Source organism: Pseudochaenichthys georgianus, chromosome 9 (assembly GCF_902827115.2).
Source record: "Pseudochaenichthys georgianus chromosome 9, fPseGeo1.2, whole genome shotgun sequence".
NCBI lineage: Eukaryota > Metazoa > Chordata > Actinopteri > Perciformes > Channichthyidae > Pseudochaenichthys > Pseudochaenichthys georgianus.
In genome coordinates this window covers 19252638-19272012 of record NC_047511.1, presented here as the reverse complement: position 1 = coordinate 19272012, position 19375 = coordinate 19252638, and the positions used below count along the sequence as shown (strand labels likewise).

General features: G+C 39.0%; 1 protein-coding gene and 1 long non-coding RNA gene across 2 annotated transcripts in view; both read left to right on the top strand.

Moving 5' to 3' along the window:
• The window catches only part of LOC117452222 (transmembrane protein 132C), a 279729-nt gene that overhangs the window by 120927 nt on the left and 139427 nt on the right, over positions 1-19375 (top strand). Inside the window, exon 4 of the mRNA XM_034090728.2 lies at positions 8427-8567. Coding sequence (XP_033946619.1) covers positions 8427-8567 — 141 coding nt within the window. The remainder of the gene's footprint in view (positions 1-8426; positions 8568-19375) is intronic.
• Positions 14818-15957, top strand: LOC139434484 (uncharacterized). Its single transcript, XR_011643832.1, has 2 exons — positions 14818-15639; positions 15859-15957. It is a non-coding gene; the product is annotated as an uncharacterized lncRNA (long non-coding RNA).

The following is a 19375-nucleotide window of genomic DNA, read 5'->3' as shown; positions in this document are numbered from 1 at the left end:
AAACCTTGCATTTGATCACTAGTTTAAAGAACCTGAATGGAAGTCATTGTAGGCCCCAACAAAACATCTATCCAACAGGGTTTTGCAGAGAGATGTACTTTTAATAATGGACAAGAGTACTAAACTTTAACTTTAGATTTGTTCCCCCTTTACTCAAAAATCAGTGACACTCAACAAAAAAAAATTGTGTTTTAGATCTGATTCATCTCATGGATCGGATAAGCATATTTTTCCACCAATGCAAGAATCCAAATATGCACCGTCTGTTCTTTTGTTTTTCTGTTGTATGCATTGTGAAACTTATTATTTGGGAGCTGTGACCACCTAAACATGCAGAATTGATGGTCAGGCTTTATCCTTCCTCTCCTTTTCGTTTCTCCTCACTGCTGCTTTCCATCCCCCCCTCCCCTACCTGTCATTCATCCCTCTCCCCATCTCCATATCTTTCTTTGCTGAGTGTAAATGTTTTAACATCAGATGCTCCTCTATCACTAACACTGCAGACATCCACTTACACAATCACACACATACAGTCATGTTACTCACAGGTCTGCATGACCTTGTGTCAGTGGTGCTCTGTACTAGAGAGATAGTGTGTCGTGGTGTATTGTGATCATAATAAGGAGTAGTGTGGGTGTTTGTGCATGTGTGTTTTCGTGTATAAACCAGAGGCAGATAACATGTTCAAATTCATTTCCTGACAAGGGTAAAATCACCTCTAATAAATTAAAAGTGTTTTCTCTTTTTTCCTTGCGTTTAAACCAGGTGAGAATGAAGATAGATTATTTAAAGAATAGGGTTATGTGTAAAGGGAATTAATTGCACTTAAGTGATTTGCCTTTTTAGCAGAACAATCTGTTATCCCTTTTTTTTTCTTGCACATATTGCTTGCTTTCCTGGGTCAGTAGTCCTGTGTGGAAAGGCTAAGCTATAAATATGCATGGCTTAATTCACATTCCTTGCGGTTCTCCTCTCCATTCAACTGTTATATACCGTACTTTTCGGACTATAAGCCGCGACTTTTTTCCCCATTTTTTTTGTACAGCTAACGGCCACTAGGGAACCTCCTAAATCTATGGATTTTACAGGTACAATTAACCACCTTTAACACTATGGGCTCTATGACCGGTCCGCGCCCGCCACCTTTAAGCGGCGGGCTCCAGCAGGAAAAGCTGGAGGCCGGAAAAGAGTGAGACAGGTAGCGCGCCAAAGTAAAAGTGGAACCGAGAGACAGAACGAGAGCAAGACAGACGGACAATTTAGCTGCTGCGGCTTATATGCAGGTGCGCTTTATAGTCCGAAAAGTACGGTACACTTGTCAGTTTTAGTTTTTGGTTGTAAAGAAAAATGTGAGTTAACTGTTTATTAGGGGGACCTACAAAGGCAAATGAAAAATATTTACTTGAACACAACAAAGGCACTGAAGTGTGGCTATTATTCCTTGAAGTAATTCCACAATTGATATGTATGGTAAATTCATTTAGTGTCTCCAATGTATGATTTTTATAAACATGTATTGGAAAAACAGCCAACATGCACAATCTGCACATTCTAAGTGAAACAAATAGACTCTCTTGGGCTTAGTGTATAAGAGTTGACTCCATAAAAAGAAAAATCACAATGAGAAAAGCACATTCAGCATTTAAACTTATTGTGGTTGAAAGGAACACAAAGACACTTTATTAACAGTGTGGCTTTTTGGCGTAATGCCCAAATGCATTTTCCATCCACTTGCTCTTTATTTTTTTTTAAACTAAGGTTGAAGTGCCTATAAACAAGACTCTGTTCCATAAAAAAATTGTAAAATAAAATCAATGGTGATACTCTTTGAGCTACTCAGTGGCAAACAGGAAACCACTTGTAGTGAATGTGTGTAATGTATGATTGTCACCAATTGGATGAGGGAGGAATGAATTGCCGGCTGTTAATTCAGTTTCAAGTGTATTACACTATGCACAAGTGTTCACAATTGTTGCTGAAATTCCTGTTGTGACAAAATAAACCAAAATATGATTTTAATATAGCACTATTCTTTTTAATTTAAAGGTCACCTTTTATGCAAAATCCACTTTTTCATGTCTTTTATACATAAACATGTGTCCCTTCTGTGTAAAGAGATTCCGAAAGTCTCAGGACAAAAAAGATTTGCTTACTTTTTGTCCTGATCCATTTTTATAAAGACCTGTCTGAAAATGAGCTCATCAGATTTTGGCCACTTTATGATGTCATAACTATTTTTTGGCTTGTGTAACCATTAGCCCCCCCACCTTATCACCTGAATCTCCTCCTAGAGCACCATTGTGTTCTCTTTAACCAAATATCTCTCAGAGGGGCGTGGGGAGTGGACCTTATTTTCATCTAAAGTAACAGACAGAGAATCAGCACTTTTGAAACAGAGGGGTTTATGGAATGCTACAATGGGTGATATGTTTGGTATTTGGAGCCAAACACTTCAGAGACATGTTTTGTATATATCTGAGACCTATACTATATTGATGAAAAACAGTATAATAGGGACCTTTAATACCCAAATTAGATAGTAAAAGCTAAAGGTACCTATATATATGGATTGATAGAACGTGGAGAGTGGGTAATCACATTTCAAGACAGTGCTGCATCATTGACATGAAAAATAGAACAAAGGTGTATAAAGACAAAGGGAAGACAGAAGTATTGCTTGTCTTTCTGCATTACCTAAAAACAACAGACCAACAGAGACAGGAAGACACACAGACACTTGTCATGGTCTGTTGCTGTACACTGATTTGACAGAAGCAGCTGAGGGACGCAGCCTTGTCCATCATCCTGTTGACAGTCACGCACACCAAGGTCCTGACAGATGCACCATGGGACAGCAATGTTGCCATGTTTATTTAACATATGACTGTGTGTTGTAGGTATACTGTATGTATTTATCACCAGGCAACCACAATCAATCTATGTTTTCCAACACCATCTTGGAGTTTTACCTGAATCATCATCTTTTTTCTTTCAGCTCAATGTCAATTATTATATTGGCAGACATTCTCAATATGTTCGCCAACTTTCTGGAATAGCGATGGTTTTGGATGAATATAGGTTGCATTTTTAAATCGGTCACAGTTTATGTTCTAGTTCATGTGTACTCGGACTGCATCTTTAAATGTTAAGATATTTTTTCAAAGTTCTCAAAATAGTGCATTATCTGATATAAGATTAACATAACTGCGATACATGCTCTCTTGTGAGAGCTCTTTGATAGAAAAGGGCTGGAAAAGTTGTATTTATTAATTATCTTTCCAGTATGTTTTATTTATGATTTGTGTTTGCCACAACCTTGTCATCTAGACATTTCTCGGGTGAATGTTTCTCAGCGGTGTTGAGGAATGCGTTTCTCACATTATACCTCCAGGTTTTTCTTCTTCTCCTAACTCCCTTTCCTTTACACACAGTAGGTGAAATACATTTCCTTTGAAGTATATTATATTCAATTCAGTTATTTTTTTGAGGAGGAGGAGGAGGAGGAGGAGGAGGAGGAGGAGGAGGAGGAGGAGGAGGACAGAGTGAACGTGGGAGAGAGGAGAGGGTGAGGTATGGAGATACTGTAGAGGAAACAGAAAGAGAGAGGGATAGAGAGAGAAACAAAGGAAGCAGAACATTGCGTTGGGAATTTTACATTGTATGTAACATTAAGCTGTTAAATAAAAAAGTGTTTGGGGAAACAGCAGTTATATTATGCTGTGTTGCCTCTCACACACGCACGCACGCACACACACACACACACACACACACACACACACACACACACACACACACACACACACACACACACACACACACACACACACACACACACACACACACACACACACACACACACACACACACACACACACACACACACACACACAGACTTAAGACAGTGTGCACTGCCATACGAGTACTTTTCACCTTTGCCCTAGTTGTTCCTAACCATAGCACAGACTGTACATAACACACAACAATAGTGAACTGGTGAAAGTCTTTCCCTCCATTAAAATAAACCACGGAAAATGTGTTCAGAGTGAATTTGAATTTCAACTTTTCAAAAGAGGTTTCCCTTTGAGTCAAACCCCAGAAAGCATCTTATTAGATAACTATACAGCACAACACCCCCCCCCCCCCACCCACACACACACACACACACACACACACACACACACACACACACACACACACACACACACACACACACACACACACACCACACACACACACACACACACACACACACACACACACACACACACACACACATATACAGGTGCATATATACAGTATATACACACGTATAACATGCAGAACACATATCAAGGGACATACAGTACATGGCATATTTGCTGGTAGTTTTTGGCAAGACATGAAGCAACACAAATACACAAAAGTAATAATGAGAAGAGAGACAAAGAGGGTTGGCTGAATATTTTCCTTCTGTAAAGAGGAAAAAGTTTATTGGAGAGCGTGCCTATGTTGGTATTTGTTGTTACCATGAGACCATTGTTTGTGTCTTAATAAGAAAAGCAGTAAACAAGCTTGTTTGCATGTGTGTGCGTGACTAGAAAGTGTGTTAATAAACTGAGGGAAGGTCTCGTCAAGGTGTAACATAGAACAAACCACATCGGGACGGATTAGAGAGAGAGAGAGAGAGAGAGAGATTAACCATAGTATGCCTTGAGATTGAAGGGGGGGGGGGAGGGGCAGAGGGAGGGATAAACTAGGTATACTGTATAGGGGAGGAAGATAGGGAGGAAGGAAGGGAAGGAAATCACAAAGGGATGGATGAAAGGCAGAAGACAAGCTTTAGGAGGAGGTGAAGACAAGAGATGAAAGAGAAGACCTGGTGAGGAAAATAAAGGAGAGAGACAGAGAGTAACGAGGGAATGCTGAAGAAGGAGGAATAGAAACAAGAATGACATCTGGAAGGGAAGGATAGGAAAGATGGGAAGGAAAGGAAGGGGTATGACATCTAATAGAAAACTGAAACATAGAAGTAGGGAGGGTTGAAGCCAAGAGAAATGGAGGAGGAAATCCTCCAGATTAAAGGAAAACCTGGATGTAAAAGAAGAGGCAGAGATGAATGGCCCTAATCTAACTGGAGAGAGAAGAACAGAGAACAGGAGAAGGGAGAGGACGGGGGCTGGCAAAACATGAGGGTCAGTTAATAGAGGATACCTCTGCAAAGTACTTAGTGAGAAAGACTGCGATGCAAAACAAATATTTACAGAGGAGAAAGGCAAACAAAGGAAAGAAAAGTAACAGAAACAATCATATCATCTTACACTGGTCATAATTGTTGCCTCTCCTTAGCAAAGCAACATGTTATGTATTAGATATCATCTCCAGAATCAACACACTCTCACTCCATAATCGTCCAGGAGCGACGTTTGGTCAGTGTCCGTGGCGTGCACGGCATTCGTTTGTGTCGGCTGCCCTTAAAGGCAATGTGAGCGTCCATTCTCATTGGATAACGGAGAACTGTACACCCGGAAGTAAGTATTCCCCTTACTGTCGATTGATTTTACAGTGATATCTGCACTACTCATCGACTAAAAAACACCAGATTATCCTTGTTAATTACACAACATTGATTGGTTTAGAGTGTGCTCCGAGGGTTACGCCGAGCCTCGAACAGCACTTGAAATGGGATGGAACCACGGCAGACTGTCCAAAACTGGATTTGAACGGGTCCACCGCGTCCCCCCCTCCCCCACCCGTTCCCCAGAACTACACATGCTGGCTATTCTGTTTCGCAACATGTTCTCTATCTATGGCACGTCTCTACTGGGAGTTGTAGTTTTAAAAGACGTTTTCGTATTTCCCATAATAAGAAGTTGCTAGTATTAAACTGTGTACATCCCTGGAAGTTTATAGGACAGGAAACACTCAAATTTAAAACATATAATTAATAAATGGGTGAAAATTGCTTGTGCCCATAATAGGCAGCATTAATATATATACACACATGCCAGCTAAGGTCAGAAGAGCTTTATTTAACAGCTGGTCTTATGTTTGTGACCCCTGTGATAACATTACATTACATTAATTGATAAGCCTGAAACATGCACTTGTCAAGGTTCAGAGGCACATTTTGCAAATATGGCAGTAGCCATCGATCAGCTTAAGATAAGATACACTTTATTGATCCCAAGTTGGAACATTTGCGTTACATCAGCATGTGTAACAGTTAAATATGCAGTGGTGTTTATTTGTAAATCATTTAGTATAATCACACAAATTCTGTGTTTTATATTTAACAATTCTGTGTTCTTTATTTATTGATTGTTCAATACCTGACAAGGCCGGAGATGAAATATCTACATACGTCTTATAAGAGTATAATACATTATGTATTATATCAGTTAAAATAAGTGCTTCAACATAGTTAACATTGCTGGAGGTATGCACAAATATTGATAGATGTCTTGTAATGTACTATTGAGGAACCTGCGACCCACGTCTTTAATTCAATGCAGAACTACACCACAGTTGTGTAGGCCTATTATGATATGTCAATAAACCTTAGAAAATCTTGAAATCTTGAAAGGGATGTGCAAAATAGTCATTATATACAGTCTTTAATTAACTATTAGTAGAGAATAATGAGTAATTAATATACTTTATAGGGATCCTATTAATATCTAATAATAAAAATAATGAAATTCAATAACATGCTTTAACCACTAGGTGTCCCTTTATATCAGCTGTGCACCTTTATAGTGTAAATACAGCCTATCTACCAATTGGATCAAACATAAAAGTCAGCCGAATTAGTGTTGATACTGCAAGGAGACGTATTGTGTGAAAAGAAATTTAAGATGTTGTTTAATGGCTGATATATTTATGATCCACGTCACGTTTTCAGTTCCTCATGTTTGTCTAAGTCTTCTCATCAGGGCTCTATAAATACAGAACTACGGCAGATATGTAATATTTAATGCAGCCAAACCGTGTATTACAATGCCGTTATGTGATGACTTTCAAAGAGAAAAGCAAGCACACTCGGAATAATTTTTTTAATGTTTTCGGTCTGTTTCCGGTATTTGTTAATGACGATGTGCTGTGAGATGTGAGACTGGAATTTCACAGGGGAAAATAACGTAGGCTATCTTTAGATGCGGATTTTGTTAAACTAATATGTTTGCGCTGTGGACTAACACTATACATTGACAGGGAAGGGGGTAGCAATAAAGATAACACCATTAAACAGTTACACAACATAACAGAAATAATATTGATAGCAGCGTCCCTAGCAACCACCTTGGTAACAATGAAAACGTTCTATGGACGCAATTTCCTGAAGTAATGTTCGTAATAACTAGCAAACTAAAGATCATGTACATCCACTGCACACATAATCTGAAATAACAACTCATATTTCTCGCATCAAATGACATCAAAAGGCATTTTAATGGCCAAACTAACTTTAAAATAGGCATTTTTCACCGAGAATAAAACGAAGTTCGGCCATGTTTTTTTTTTCTGCAGGGAGAAATTTGAAGATCACGTGACATAGACGCAAGCCATTGGAATGAATGGTGAAAAAAAAACGGGGTTTGTCAAACAGAGCACATGGTGTAGTCCAAACGATAGCTGGGGATTCTGGGTAGTGTAGTGTCTTCTGCCATCCTTTACTCCGAAAAAATATTTGTTTCTCCGAATCGAAGGGGAAAAATACAAAAGCATTGCACACAATTTAAACCAATCAATGTTGTGTAATTAACAAGGATAATCTGGGGTTTTTTAGTCGATGAGTAGTGCAGATATCACTGTAAAACCAATCGACAGTAAGGGGAATACTTACTTCCGGGTGTACAATTCTCCGTTATCCAATGGGAATAGACGCTCACATTGCCTTTAAGGGCAGCCGACACAAACGAATGCCGTGCTTCCATGAGCGTCAAATCCCGCCGCAGATGGGAATACATTGCAATCAGTTGAAAGCTATTTGCGTCCCTTTATGAAGCTGAAGGAGCCTAGGAGCGTCACAACTGCACGCCACGGACACTGACCAAACGTCGCTCCTGGACGATTATGGAGTGAGAGTGTGTTGCCAGAATAGCATCCTCCACGCAGTGCATACAAACGTTTCTTTCTCAAGAGCTATTACTGTAAATCCTTTGTCTTCTCCCACCAAAACATACTGTGGGAGGCAGCACCATGCTGTGTGAATACATTTTTGAAAGACATTGTATACAAAGATTATGGCACGTATCAGGGATTAAAGAAAATCTGCGAGAGATCGGGGAAAGGCAATTTTCAAGCACACCAAATTCAATTTTAAGCAAATTCCCCCTAACTGTCAGTGTGTCAACGCGGCTTCCTCTCCTATCTTGTTTATGATGTGCTCGTGCAAACTTTAAATTAACCTCACTTTCTCTTCTCTCTCTTTGTCTCGTTCCTCTCTGCAGGGTGTGGTTCCAGTCAGGCATTAACTTCCTGGCTGTGAAACCCAGCAACTTCGTTGCGTGGGAGATCAAACAGGAAATGGCGCCGGGAAGCAACTCGTTGGCGGTGATGTGTCAGAGAAGGGCCTCCTCCACAGCACAGAGGTAAGACTGAATCTCAATACTCATGTTTCCCCTCGTCAGCAGCTAATTTGCCTATTCCTTTTTTTTGCGGGTGCATAAATGCGAAGATCTGTGTTTATTCTGCAACAAGGCACCTTTTAATGCCCTACATCTGAGCAATGAACGATATAGTTGTTATCACAATGACAGATTCTGCACCAAAGAACAATGAAATATTCATGATTTGTGTATTATCCTCACATTTTTCTCAAGTTTACAATGAATAGACTTAGATTGCTGAGCTTGATCCTGGTTTTGATTGTAGGCTTTGTCGTATCAAATTTTCATATAATAATTTAAACAATATACATAGATTATGTCTTATAATGTGATTGCCTTTTACTCGTTTAAATAGTATTTTTAGTCCTATATGTGTTTAACAGAGACATATAGGATATACATTTCAGGAAGGGCAAATGGTGGATTTGCAAATGGTTAAGAACTGGGGGGTTTTATGGTTTAATGGTGGGGATGTTTAGATAAGGCCTAAGATAATTAACGTGTGGTATAGTGTACCAGATATAGTGTGACTGTAAGCTGTGTTCGGGGTGCAAAGCCATTTTATCCTTTGAGGATGAAGTTGCTCTGTTCCTGCATTTGAGATTGATTTCAATTGTATATTGACTTTCTTTATTACTTTATCAACTATAACAAAAGACAAACTTTGTCGGTGAATCATTTATCAGTTTCTCTTAAGGGAATTATAATTTTCCTCCACAGCATTATGTTATCTATCTTAATATATTTACTATGTAAATGCATTGACAATCTAACTGATTATTGACTCATTGGCTCTTGCCTTGAATTTTAAACTCTAACCTTTAGAAATGGTGTTTAAATACATATCAATGAGTGTGAAATGCATAGACTGAGGTTAGGGGATAATGTATTGTGTCCTGTACACACACCATGGGTATACAAATACACACCGGGCTGACAAGCAGCAGTGGAAATCACGGACCTGTGTGTCAGGATAAATGTTGCCAGTTACTGGGTAATTGCTCTGCCCTTGTGTGGTTCGCTATGTCAGTGTGTGCGTGTGGATATAGTGTGTGTCAGGAGGGTAATGATAGCAGAATGAATACAGCCATTTTTCATTATTTTGTCGCTAATGTGACATGGGATTAGAACTTGACCCCAGTGCATGGTTAGGATGCATTTGTTATTGCATAGCACTGATACAGGATAACATGGACAGATTACATGTAATCAGTGCGGGTTAAGATGTTAAAAACCTAAAGAAGACGAGAAAAATGTCTCACGGCACGGCAAAAACATCGTTTTTCAAGTACTGGTCAATTTTGAGATGTTGTGCTATTTTGATTCTATAACATTTTTTTCTTTCAGGCTTTTGGAAGGAAAACGTACAAACTACACATTTAAGTGTTTATTTTACTATAGTTTGTCTATTTGCGTCTGTAGATTTCTCCTAAATTCACCAAAAGTTAGCATTCTAACATAACATAAAGTACCGCGACCACTGTGTGCACCATGTCAACAGAGATATCGCTGGAAAGCTGTGCCTCTCCTGCACAATCTCATCGGATCCAAATATGGTCATTTCCTTTGTATCAGCAACCAATCATGAAAGCACAAAAGGGTCTTAAACCAAGAAACAAAATCTCATTGGCTGGTGTCAATTTCTGACAACGTGATTCGTTCAGATGTGTCACGTGGTGTGCTAAAACACTTCCTGGTTAGCTTTCCGCTAGAAATTGAAATCTCAAAATGGCAAAAGAACAGCGAAAACGTTCACAGAGAAGACGACAACAATTGTCACTTGCACGAAGCAAGATTATACAAAAAACAAATGACCCCGAACATGAAATACCTTCACGGAGTGCGTCGAGGCGCAAGCTGTCATCCAAAGAACAGGAGGGTTTAGGTAGCGCCACATAGCAATCTTTAAAGGTCGTTTTCTCAAAATGAGTTTTTTCTCCTACTCTGAGTTCGACATTTCAACTTCAGTAGCACTTACATACACCAAACCTTCCAGTTATATTCCTATCAATATTATGAAGGCTTTTACATAAGGGTTTGTTCATATATCATTCATAGCCTGAATTATACAACATTGTATACCTAAAAACATGGCTAAATTGATATTTTTGGGCTGTTGAGAGTATTTTCTGATTTATGGAGTGATACAAAGAGATATCCAATATCCCTATTGTAAAAGCCTTAGATACTAATATGACTACAAAATGAAACAAGAATTTTGAACCTGGCTTTATCCAAAGTTCAGATTTAGATTCCTGAAATGTGTTAAAATATGCGCATATTTAATGAGATAATGGTTAATTTGCATATTTAAACATGCTATTTCAGAAAACTTGTTATACAAAAAACAATTGCCTTATTGTAACTAATTAACTGGAGAAATGTCTAGCTGATACCTTTAAGTTAAAAAAATTACCCTATTCACCTGGGGTGTCTCGCCTTAAATAAGGTAAAATGAGGATGGCAAAACAGAGAGGAAAGGTGATTCCCAGTGCAAATAGTAAAGGTATGAAACTAAATCAATGCATGAGTGAACTCTGGGGAAAATGAAAATATTTAAAGTAGACTTGTTACAGGAAATACCAATGGTTCCACTCGTGAACTGTTTCTGCTCATAGCAAGTTCCAAGGACAGTAAATCCAATCCAATCCACTTTATTTCTATAGCACATTTTAAAAACAGAGGGTTTGCCAAAGTGCTTCACAACAAACATATCATTATAACAAAATATAATATTACAAGAATAGATAAAAGGCACACATAACAATAAATACAAGGCACATAAAGGCTATGGACAGACAATAAGAGCAATAGGTAGAGCATAGCTCAGACTGACTCGAAAGCGGGGGGGAAAGAGGTCGGTCTTTAGGCGGGACTTAAAAGTTGAAATCAAGATACAATATTGGAATTAAAAAAAATATCTCAGTGACGTGTTTATAATAAGTTAAATAACATATAATTATGTAAAAGGCTTTATGAAAAACCGATTCTCATCAGATAATATCAGGAGACTACTGCATGTTATTCATTTTGCAGCAGACATAACATCGCCTTGCGCCGTATTATCAGTTGATGCTGAAAAAGCTTTTGACAGGCTAGAATGGCCATCTTTGTGACATACAATGCAAAGAATGGGTTTTGGGGCAAAATGTATGATTATGTTGAAGATCCTATATAATAATGCAAGTGCTATGGTTCTGACAGGCAATCAGTGGTCACCTAGATTTCCAATTCTACGTGGCACATGGCAAGGTTTCCCTGTCTCCGCGCTTCTGTTTGCAATTTCTCTAGAACCGCTTGCACAGAAAATAAGACTATCCAAAGAAGTAAAACATAGTAGTAAGTAGTTGTAAAAGAGACAGACCACAACATTTTGTTATATGCGGATGATCTACTACTGTACTTGGACGAGGTACCAACTACGCTTCCTAAGCTGTTAAATATCTTTACCCAATTTAGTTAAATATCTGGTTACAAGATCAATTTGAATAAATCATGTATTTTACCTCTCAATAGTGCCATGGTTGAACTAAACCTAAATACAGAATTGCAGATCGTCCAACACTTTAAGTATTTGGGAATCGATATATATATATTAATGATGTCAAAATTATCGCGTTAATGGCGGTAATTAATTTTTTGAATTAATTGCGTTAAAATATTTAACGCATTTAACGCATGTGCAGAATGGCCCGCCCCATATATCCCACCAGTGACAGCGCCAGGGTATGGCTGGGGTAGGATACATCCATACCAAGAAATGGCTTAGCCCCACCATGAAAAATGATGTTAAAGTAAGTCTGCCAACTCGCGTGGAGTAAATTGCACAGACATCAGTTAGTGAGATTGATTTCAGTAGCCACTTGTCTGGAAATACTGAAGACCAGAAACGGTTTTGAAAAAACTTTTGTCACGTAGTGATCGTCTTCTCAATAGAACATCTTTGATAATGTCTTCTGGCCAATCAGAATCAAGATAACGGCGTGGTGTTGTTGCAGGAAGTCCCGACGGAGAATACTTTTGCTGTAGTACAGGGGTGCACATAACTGGTACGCAGGTTATATGCGTAATCTGAAATGCGTACCGTCACTTGTGTCACAAAGCGCATTTGCGTAGCGACGTATTTGTGAAGCTTTTCCAGAAGGCGGTTCGATCACCGGACGACAGAGTCCGTCTCCGTGTGCACAGACAGGGCTGCTGTTAACGTCGGTCTATACAACGGAATTGTGCCAAAACTACGCCAACCGGCTGCGGAGGGAGACTCCTCCCCCCCCCTTCACTGGAGAACTGCGCTTAAAACAGCTGATCACAACGTTCACACTCTGTGGTCACGAAGTACTCCACTAGCCCCCCCCCTCTGTCGACTTTCCTGAAGTACTCCCCCGTTGATAGAAATCAACACGTAATGAATTAAGACCCCATGGTTTGATGATTGATAGGTGTGTGGGCTGTCTTTCATTTTGACACGCAGAAAAATGTTATAATAAACATAGATACTGTATGTTAAATGGATATATCCGCCTTCTTTCATTTATCTTTCCATTCCCACAACAATATACATAAAGAAATGGCATATTTTGGACATAGTGGTGATAATGGTGATTAATCATGATTAATTAATTTTTAAGCTGTGATTAATCTGATTAAACATTTTAATCGTTTGACAGCCCTAATATATATGCCTCATTAGACACAATAGTAGCAAAGAACTATTAAAGATGACCTAAAAAAGTGGATTAATATAACAATTTCTTTAGCAGGACGAATTTCAATCATAAAGATGAATATTCTAGAGTCAATTTCTTAATTTCTTAGCTAGTATGTTACCTTTATTAGACAAACTTCAGAATAGTATTTCAAAATATATTTGGAAAAACCAATACCCAAGAATCAGATACAAAGTTCTACAATATGATAAAAACAGTGGAGGCCTTAATGTTCCCAATCTCGAGCTCTATTATTATTCCTTCACGCTTCAAGCCTTGAAAAACTGGATTGATGAAAGCACCAATGTACAATTGAAAGAACCAGTGGCGAGCCGTCAGGGCCCTCTAGGCCCTCTCTGAGGGCCTAAGATATTCTATTGGCATGGGAAAGGGATTCCCTATATTATTTTCTTTTTCTTTTTGTATTATTGTCTATATAATTTGTATCTGTGTATACAGTATAAGTCCCTCTTGTGAGGGCAACAATAAAAAATAGCAATAAAAAGTTGGTCACAAAAAAAAAAAATTATGTAAAAGTATGAAAGACTTGAAGAGAAACACTAATGTACCATTTGAGTACAGATGCAGGCTGATGGCAAAACATGTATATATTTTCTTCTTCCCATTTGTATAATGTTATGTGGATGCACTATTTACAAATGCAGTCCAGACAACACGCACAGTTTGAAAATACTTCATACAAGATCCAGCATGTTTGTTGCCAAAATTAGAATACAGTATATTGGCGTATGGGTTGGTGTCAGGAAAAGTCAGCTGCAACAGCGTTAGCCATGGCTGAATGGAAAGCTTATAAGCATACATATGGATAAGGTCTGTTCCACTTTTCTTTCCTGTTCACCGGCTGACCAGACGTCCCCGTTTTCCGGGGACTTTCTCCGTTTGTATTGGCCTGTCCCCGGTTGAAACTATCCCCGGAAATTTCCCCATTTTTTAATTACATTAAAAACACATAGCAAGGTGAAATAAAACGTTTCATGTCAGGAAACACTGGGTAAACAGACTGCGGTCAAGCCAGCCCCCACTTCGGAAAACAGTCAAGCCAGCCCGCACGTTGTATTGCGGTGCGCGAATATCCTATGCATTACGGTAGAGGCCTGTAAAAACTGCCTTCAAAATAAAAGCGTTTACTCGGTCAATAGAGAGGCGAAGTCACGCCCATCTACTTCCGGCCCATGGGACCCCGGAAGCGAAAAATTAACATTGAATTCAATGGAGAGAGAACACGTATCTTTTGATCCCGTTTGAATTGTGCCACGAACTACACATATGATGTTTGTCAATCTTAAACAATAAGTTCCATGTCAAAAAAGTCACATTTTGTCGTAAAACTGTTGAAATATAAGACTATGAAAAATACGCGACTACAAAGACTACAAATCCCATTCTGGCTCGCGTAAGTGATGTCACAGGCGATAATGCTCCAAGTGGTTGCGACTCGTAATTAAAGCGAAGAAGAAGATCTCATAACTGATTTATTCCCTCCAATAAATAAGAGATTGCTAAAAATAAATTCACTTTTACAAGATGCCTGTGTGCTTTGTACCAGGTTGTAATCACATAAGTGATCATACTTATAGATCATAGCTCGTTCTATCGCTTCCCGTCTGATGAAAGGACCAGGAGTCGCTGGATCAGAGATCTCAGGTAATACACATGTTGTGCATGGAACACAGTCAAGCTAGCTACATAGCTAGTAGCGAGCATCACATTACTTAGCCTTGTCATTTGTATTAGCCTTAACATGAAGTGAACCCAAATGTTAAACAGTAAGAGTAGTCATGATGTTAAGTATTTTCTGAAACATTTGAAGAGGAGCCTATCGCCAGGTGCTAAGGGGGCGGGAGGTAGGCTAACGGCAGATTAGCATCTGCGATCTTTTCTACTTAATGCTATCTGCTCAAATGGTTAACATTGAACATTAAAAGATCAGGCAGTTCAGGGAGAGTCGAAGGAAGGAAGGCAGGCAGGCAGCTTTGCATGACATGTATTTATTTATAGAAGGACCATGCATACACAAACATTAATCTCAGCAAAGAGAAGAGATGCAATATGCCAGATTATAGCTAATAGCTAATTTCCATCTGTGGTCCATTCTTCTGGACGTGTTTCATTGTGATGATGGTGAGTCAATCTGTTTGTTGGAAAGACAGTAGTTGAGTGATTACTGATAGAACATTATTAAAAGAGATAATTATTCAAAGTGTTGTTACTTTAAAGTGTTGTTACTGACCTTTTTCTCTTTTATTTTCTTTACCTCACCTGTAACTGCTGAGACCCTGAGGAACATGCACACTGGACTGACCTGCTCTGGCAACCTGATTTCCACTGTACGTAATAGTATTTGGTTATGGTATATTATTTATATACATCAAAGGCACAATGCACCCCCCAGAGACACACATGTATTGAGTGTGATATTGTGCATAGGTCAAGTGAAATCATCATTACATACTAGAAACTGTAGGAGCGGCAACTTGTTTTGAAATTGAATTTTTAATATCCGATAATAAAGTTGATCTGTTTTCTTTATTCTTCTCTCTTCCCAGCTCCATCCATCACCGTGCTCTGTTCCTGCAGGTCCTGCTTGCTAATCAATGCTTTATTTTTTTACACAATTACAAATAAAGTCAATGTGTTGTATGACATGAAGTTGTGCTTCATTCGGAGTCAATAATACATTCATTCTGCCTTCAACTGCACAATGATTGTGGACTGCACCGACATCCATGTAGCTGCCCCCCAGTAAGATGAACCAAGCAAAGAGGGTCAACATCATGCCCGAGGACATCCAGCTGGCCCGCCGCATCCGCGGAGAGAGGGCTTAAACTGACCTGAGACCAGCACACCTAAACACAACGGCTCTTTTAAGAGCCACCTACAGTTTCAAAGAGTTGCAATCCTACGTTATTATAATTATTAAACTGGTTCATGTGTCACTTAGTTTACTGAACCGTGATGAAAGAAATGAGTGAGGTAGTGGTTTACTGAAGTTACAAAGACATTAATATATGAGTGACAGGTCAGTGTAAACACAAGCTTCTGTCAATTATGGATCACTCAAACTATTTATATAAAAATATGTAATAAAGTTCTAAAATAAGTATTCGGTATATTCCTTGATAGCTTTTGGAGAAGGTTGTTTTTAAGTTTACTAAAATCTATCGTTTCAACTGTTTCACTTTATAAAAAGGAACAGGTGAGTAGAGCATTATTGAGTTTCTTATTCTGTCAGTAAATTATCCAAATGAAATGTTTATCATTATTTTATTCAACCCTAAACAAATTGATTGTACCTTTTTAATAATGACCTTACATGGTTAAGTTAAATTAACTTCAGAAAATCAAATCTGTTCTGAGAAAAAACTAATAAATGTTTAAAGATAGGAACTTGCCATCCCACTGAAAAACAGTCCGTAGAGATTTAAAGGCGTAGTTGTAGTTCAGTCCAACGATTCATTTCTCCAACAGTCAACTATTTTCATAAAGAATATATATATTTTTCAAAGTCAACTTTATTGTCAATCTTACTCAGTTTGTGTTTATAGACAGAGATCAAAAATACTTTTAAATCAAATAAAATTATACAATTTACAGATATGTATACAAATATATATATATATATATATCCTATATAATGATGGTGGACACTTCACCTCCAGCAGGGCAGATGGCTGCACAAGTCCATCGGGGGATGCTCCCAAAACACCGACTCACTCACAAAGAGACCAGACTCGAACACTGTCTCCTGAGAGGCCTGCACAAAAGCCTTCACCCCTTCGGCCTCGTTTAAAACCCCCCAGTTGACAGCCATGACTCCGTCCAAGTTGTACCCCCCGAGCACCCTCTTCATGAGGGACGCGCATGGAGTGGATGAAAGTCCCGACCGCAGCACAGAACCAAACTTGCTGGCTGTCAACCTGCCCCGCCTGTGTAACTGCCACTTTGTCCGCTGTCCTCCGGTGGCTGTCTGGATGGCAGCTTGCTGGTCTCTGCTCAGTCGCATTGAGGCAAGAATTGCCTCAAGCCCCCGACCCCCTTCACCAGCTCCGGCACGGTGACAATGGCCTGATGTTGAGGCCGCGGCTCTGGCTCAGGTGACAAAAGCCATGCCATGCCACACTGTGCGCCCCTCAGTGCAGACCTGAACCAGTCTACATCCTGAGTGGCGATGTCTCTGGCCAGTGGGTTGTATGTCTCCTCTCACTGTTGGTAAAGTTGAGACACCGGCTGGACTACTTTGGAAGTGCCAGGCTTCCTCCACTGGCACTCAACATCTGTGGAGCTGATCTGCCACATGGCACATATTGCCAATGCTGCAGCGTGGCTGCATTTGTACATCCCCCGTGCACAATCACAGACAGCGCTCTGCTTCGCGCCATCGCCTCCCATGCAGATCTGTACAAATAAAGAAAGTACCATGTTTGTTAGCATGCTATAATAGATTGAATGAGCAATAATACAAGGATGGTCCGGATCTGGGGGTGGGAGGGGTTATTTTTCCATAGTTTTGTCTGATTGTTGTTATTGTTTGTTTTTTCTGTATTTTTTGTAATGTGTGTTGTACTGGTTGTGATTGTACATTGTATTTTTCTAAATGTGTATGAATACATTTTTGAAAAACATTTGATCAACAATAAAAAAGGATTTGGTCAGGATCTAGACTCAGTGTGTAGTTTATTAATTAATCAATGCTCTCTACATTAGGAAAACACATACCAGTGTACCCGAGGGAGTCACGCACAGCTGTGCCTGGATAACCAAACAAATTGACAAGATAACCAAAACCCTTGAATCTACACACAGCAAATAAACTCAAATGACACAACGAGATGTAAAAGGAGATCACACATACAGTATAGTCGATATAAAACTGGCCGTTTCAATCTGAAGAGCAACTAAAACAAAACACGGGAGTATACCTTGTTCTTGTGAACACGACCACGACCACGACCACGAAGTTCTAAAGGAGAACACTAGTTACTGAAACAAAACACGTTAGTGTACCTTGTTAGCTAATGTTAGCTAGCTGACATTAACGTTACACATTGCACTCATATTACTCACCAACATCTTGTAAAGCCGGTCCCGCTGCTCTTACAGAACCGAATAACTCCCCTTTCGTGTACAGCTCTCAACGTGTCCAGACTTGTAGTCACCTCGTTTTATACTTTTATTCTCATTCTGAAAGAAACAGGTGACATTTGCTAACGTGACGGCCATCTTTGTGATGGTGACGCGTATTGTGCGAGACCAAGAGACCTGTAGTTCACTCAGCGGTTTCACACAAAAAAATGTGTAACTTCACAGTTTTACGACACATTTTAATTTTTTTGACTTGCAAAATATTCTTTTAAATTGACAAACATCATATGTGTCATTCGTGGCACAATTCAAACGGGATCAAAAGATAACCTTTCTCTCTCCATTGACTTCAATGTATAATTTTACGCTTCCGGGGTCCCATGGAGGCTCCCGGAAAGGGAGGGACTTCGCCTCTCTATAACAAATATAACTAAAAAACATGCCATATATACTGGAGCTTAAATTAAGAAATATGTCCAATATAATGTGATCAATAATAATGTAAAACAAACTACGTATAACCACATTATAACTGAGTGAATGTAAAATGTAAGGATACAGTTATGTATCCTTATATTTTTTTATACAAGACATGTTTTTATACAAGATACATATCGGACATTTCCACTGGGTGACTCATTTCAATTGATGTTGACACCATCTCACAACACTGCTAAAAATAACATTACTTTCTGAAGCACAATTTAAAATGTATGCTGTTTAAAATCTCAAATTAGATCTATTGTCCATCTATATTTTGATTATTATTTAATGGAAACTGTCCATAATCAAAGAGTCATTCGAAGTCAATCAAATACTTATTTCACTTCAGGGTGATAGCAGGAGACCCCATCTAGTCAATCAGAGAAAATCAGGACAATCTGATGTAGAGTTTCAAAATAAAATACTTTTGAAATCTCATATATGGGCTATCGTCCTTCTGTTTTTATACAAGAATAAATAAAAAACTGTCAAATTATC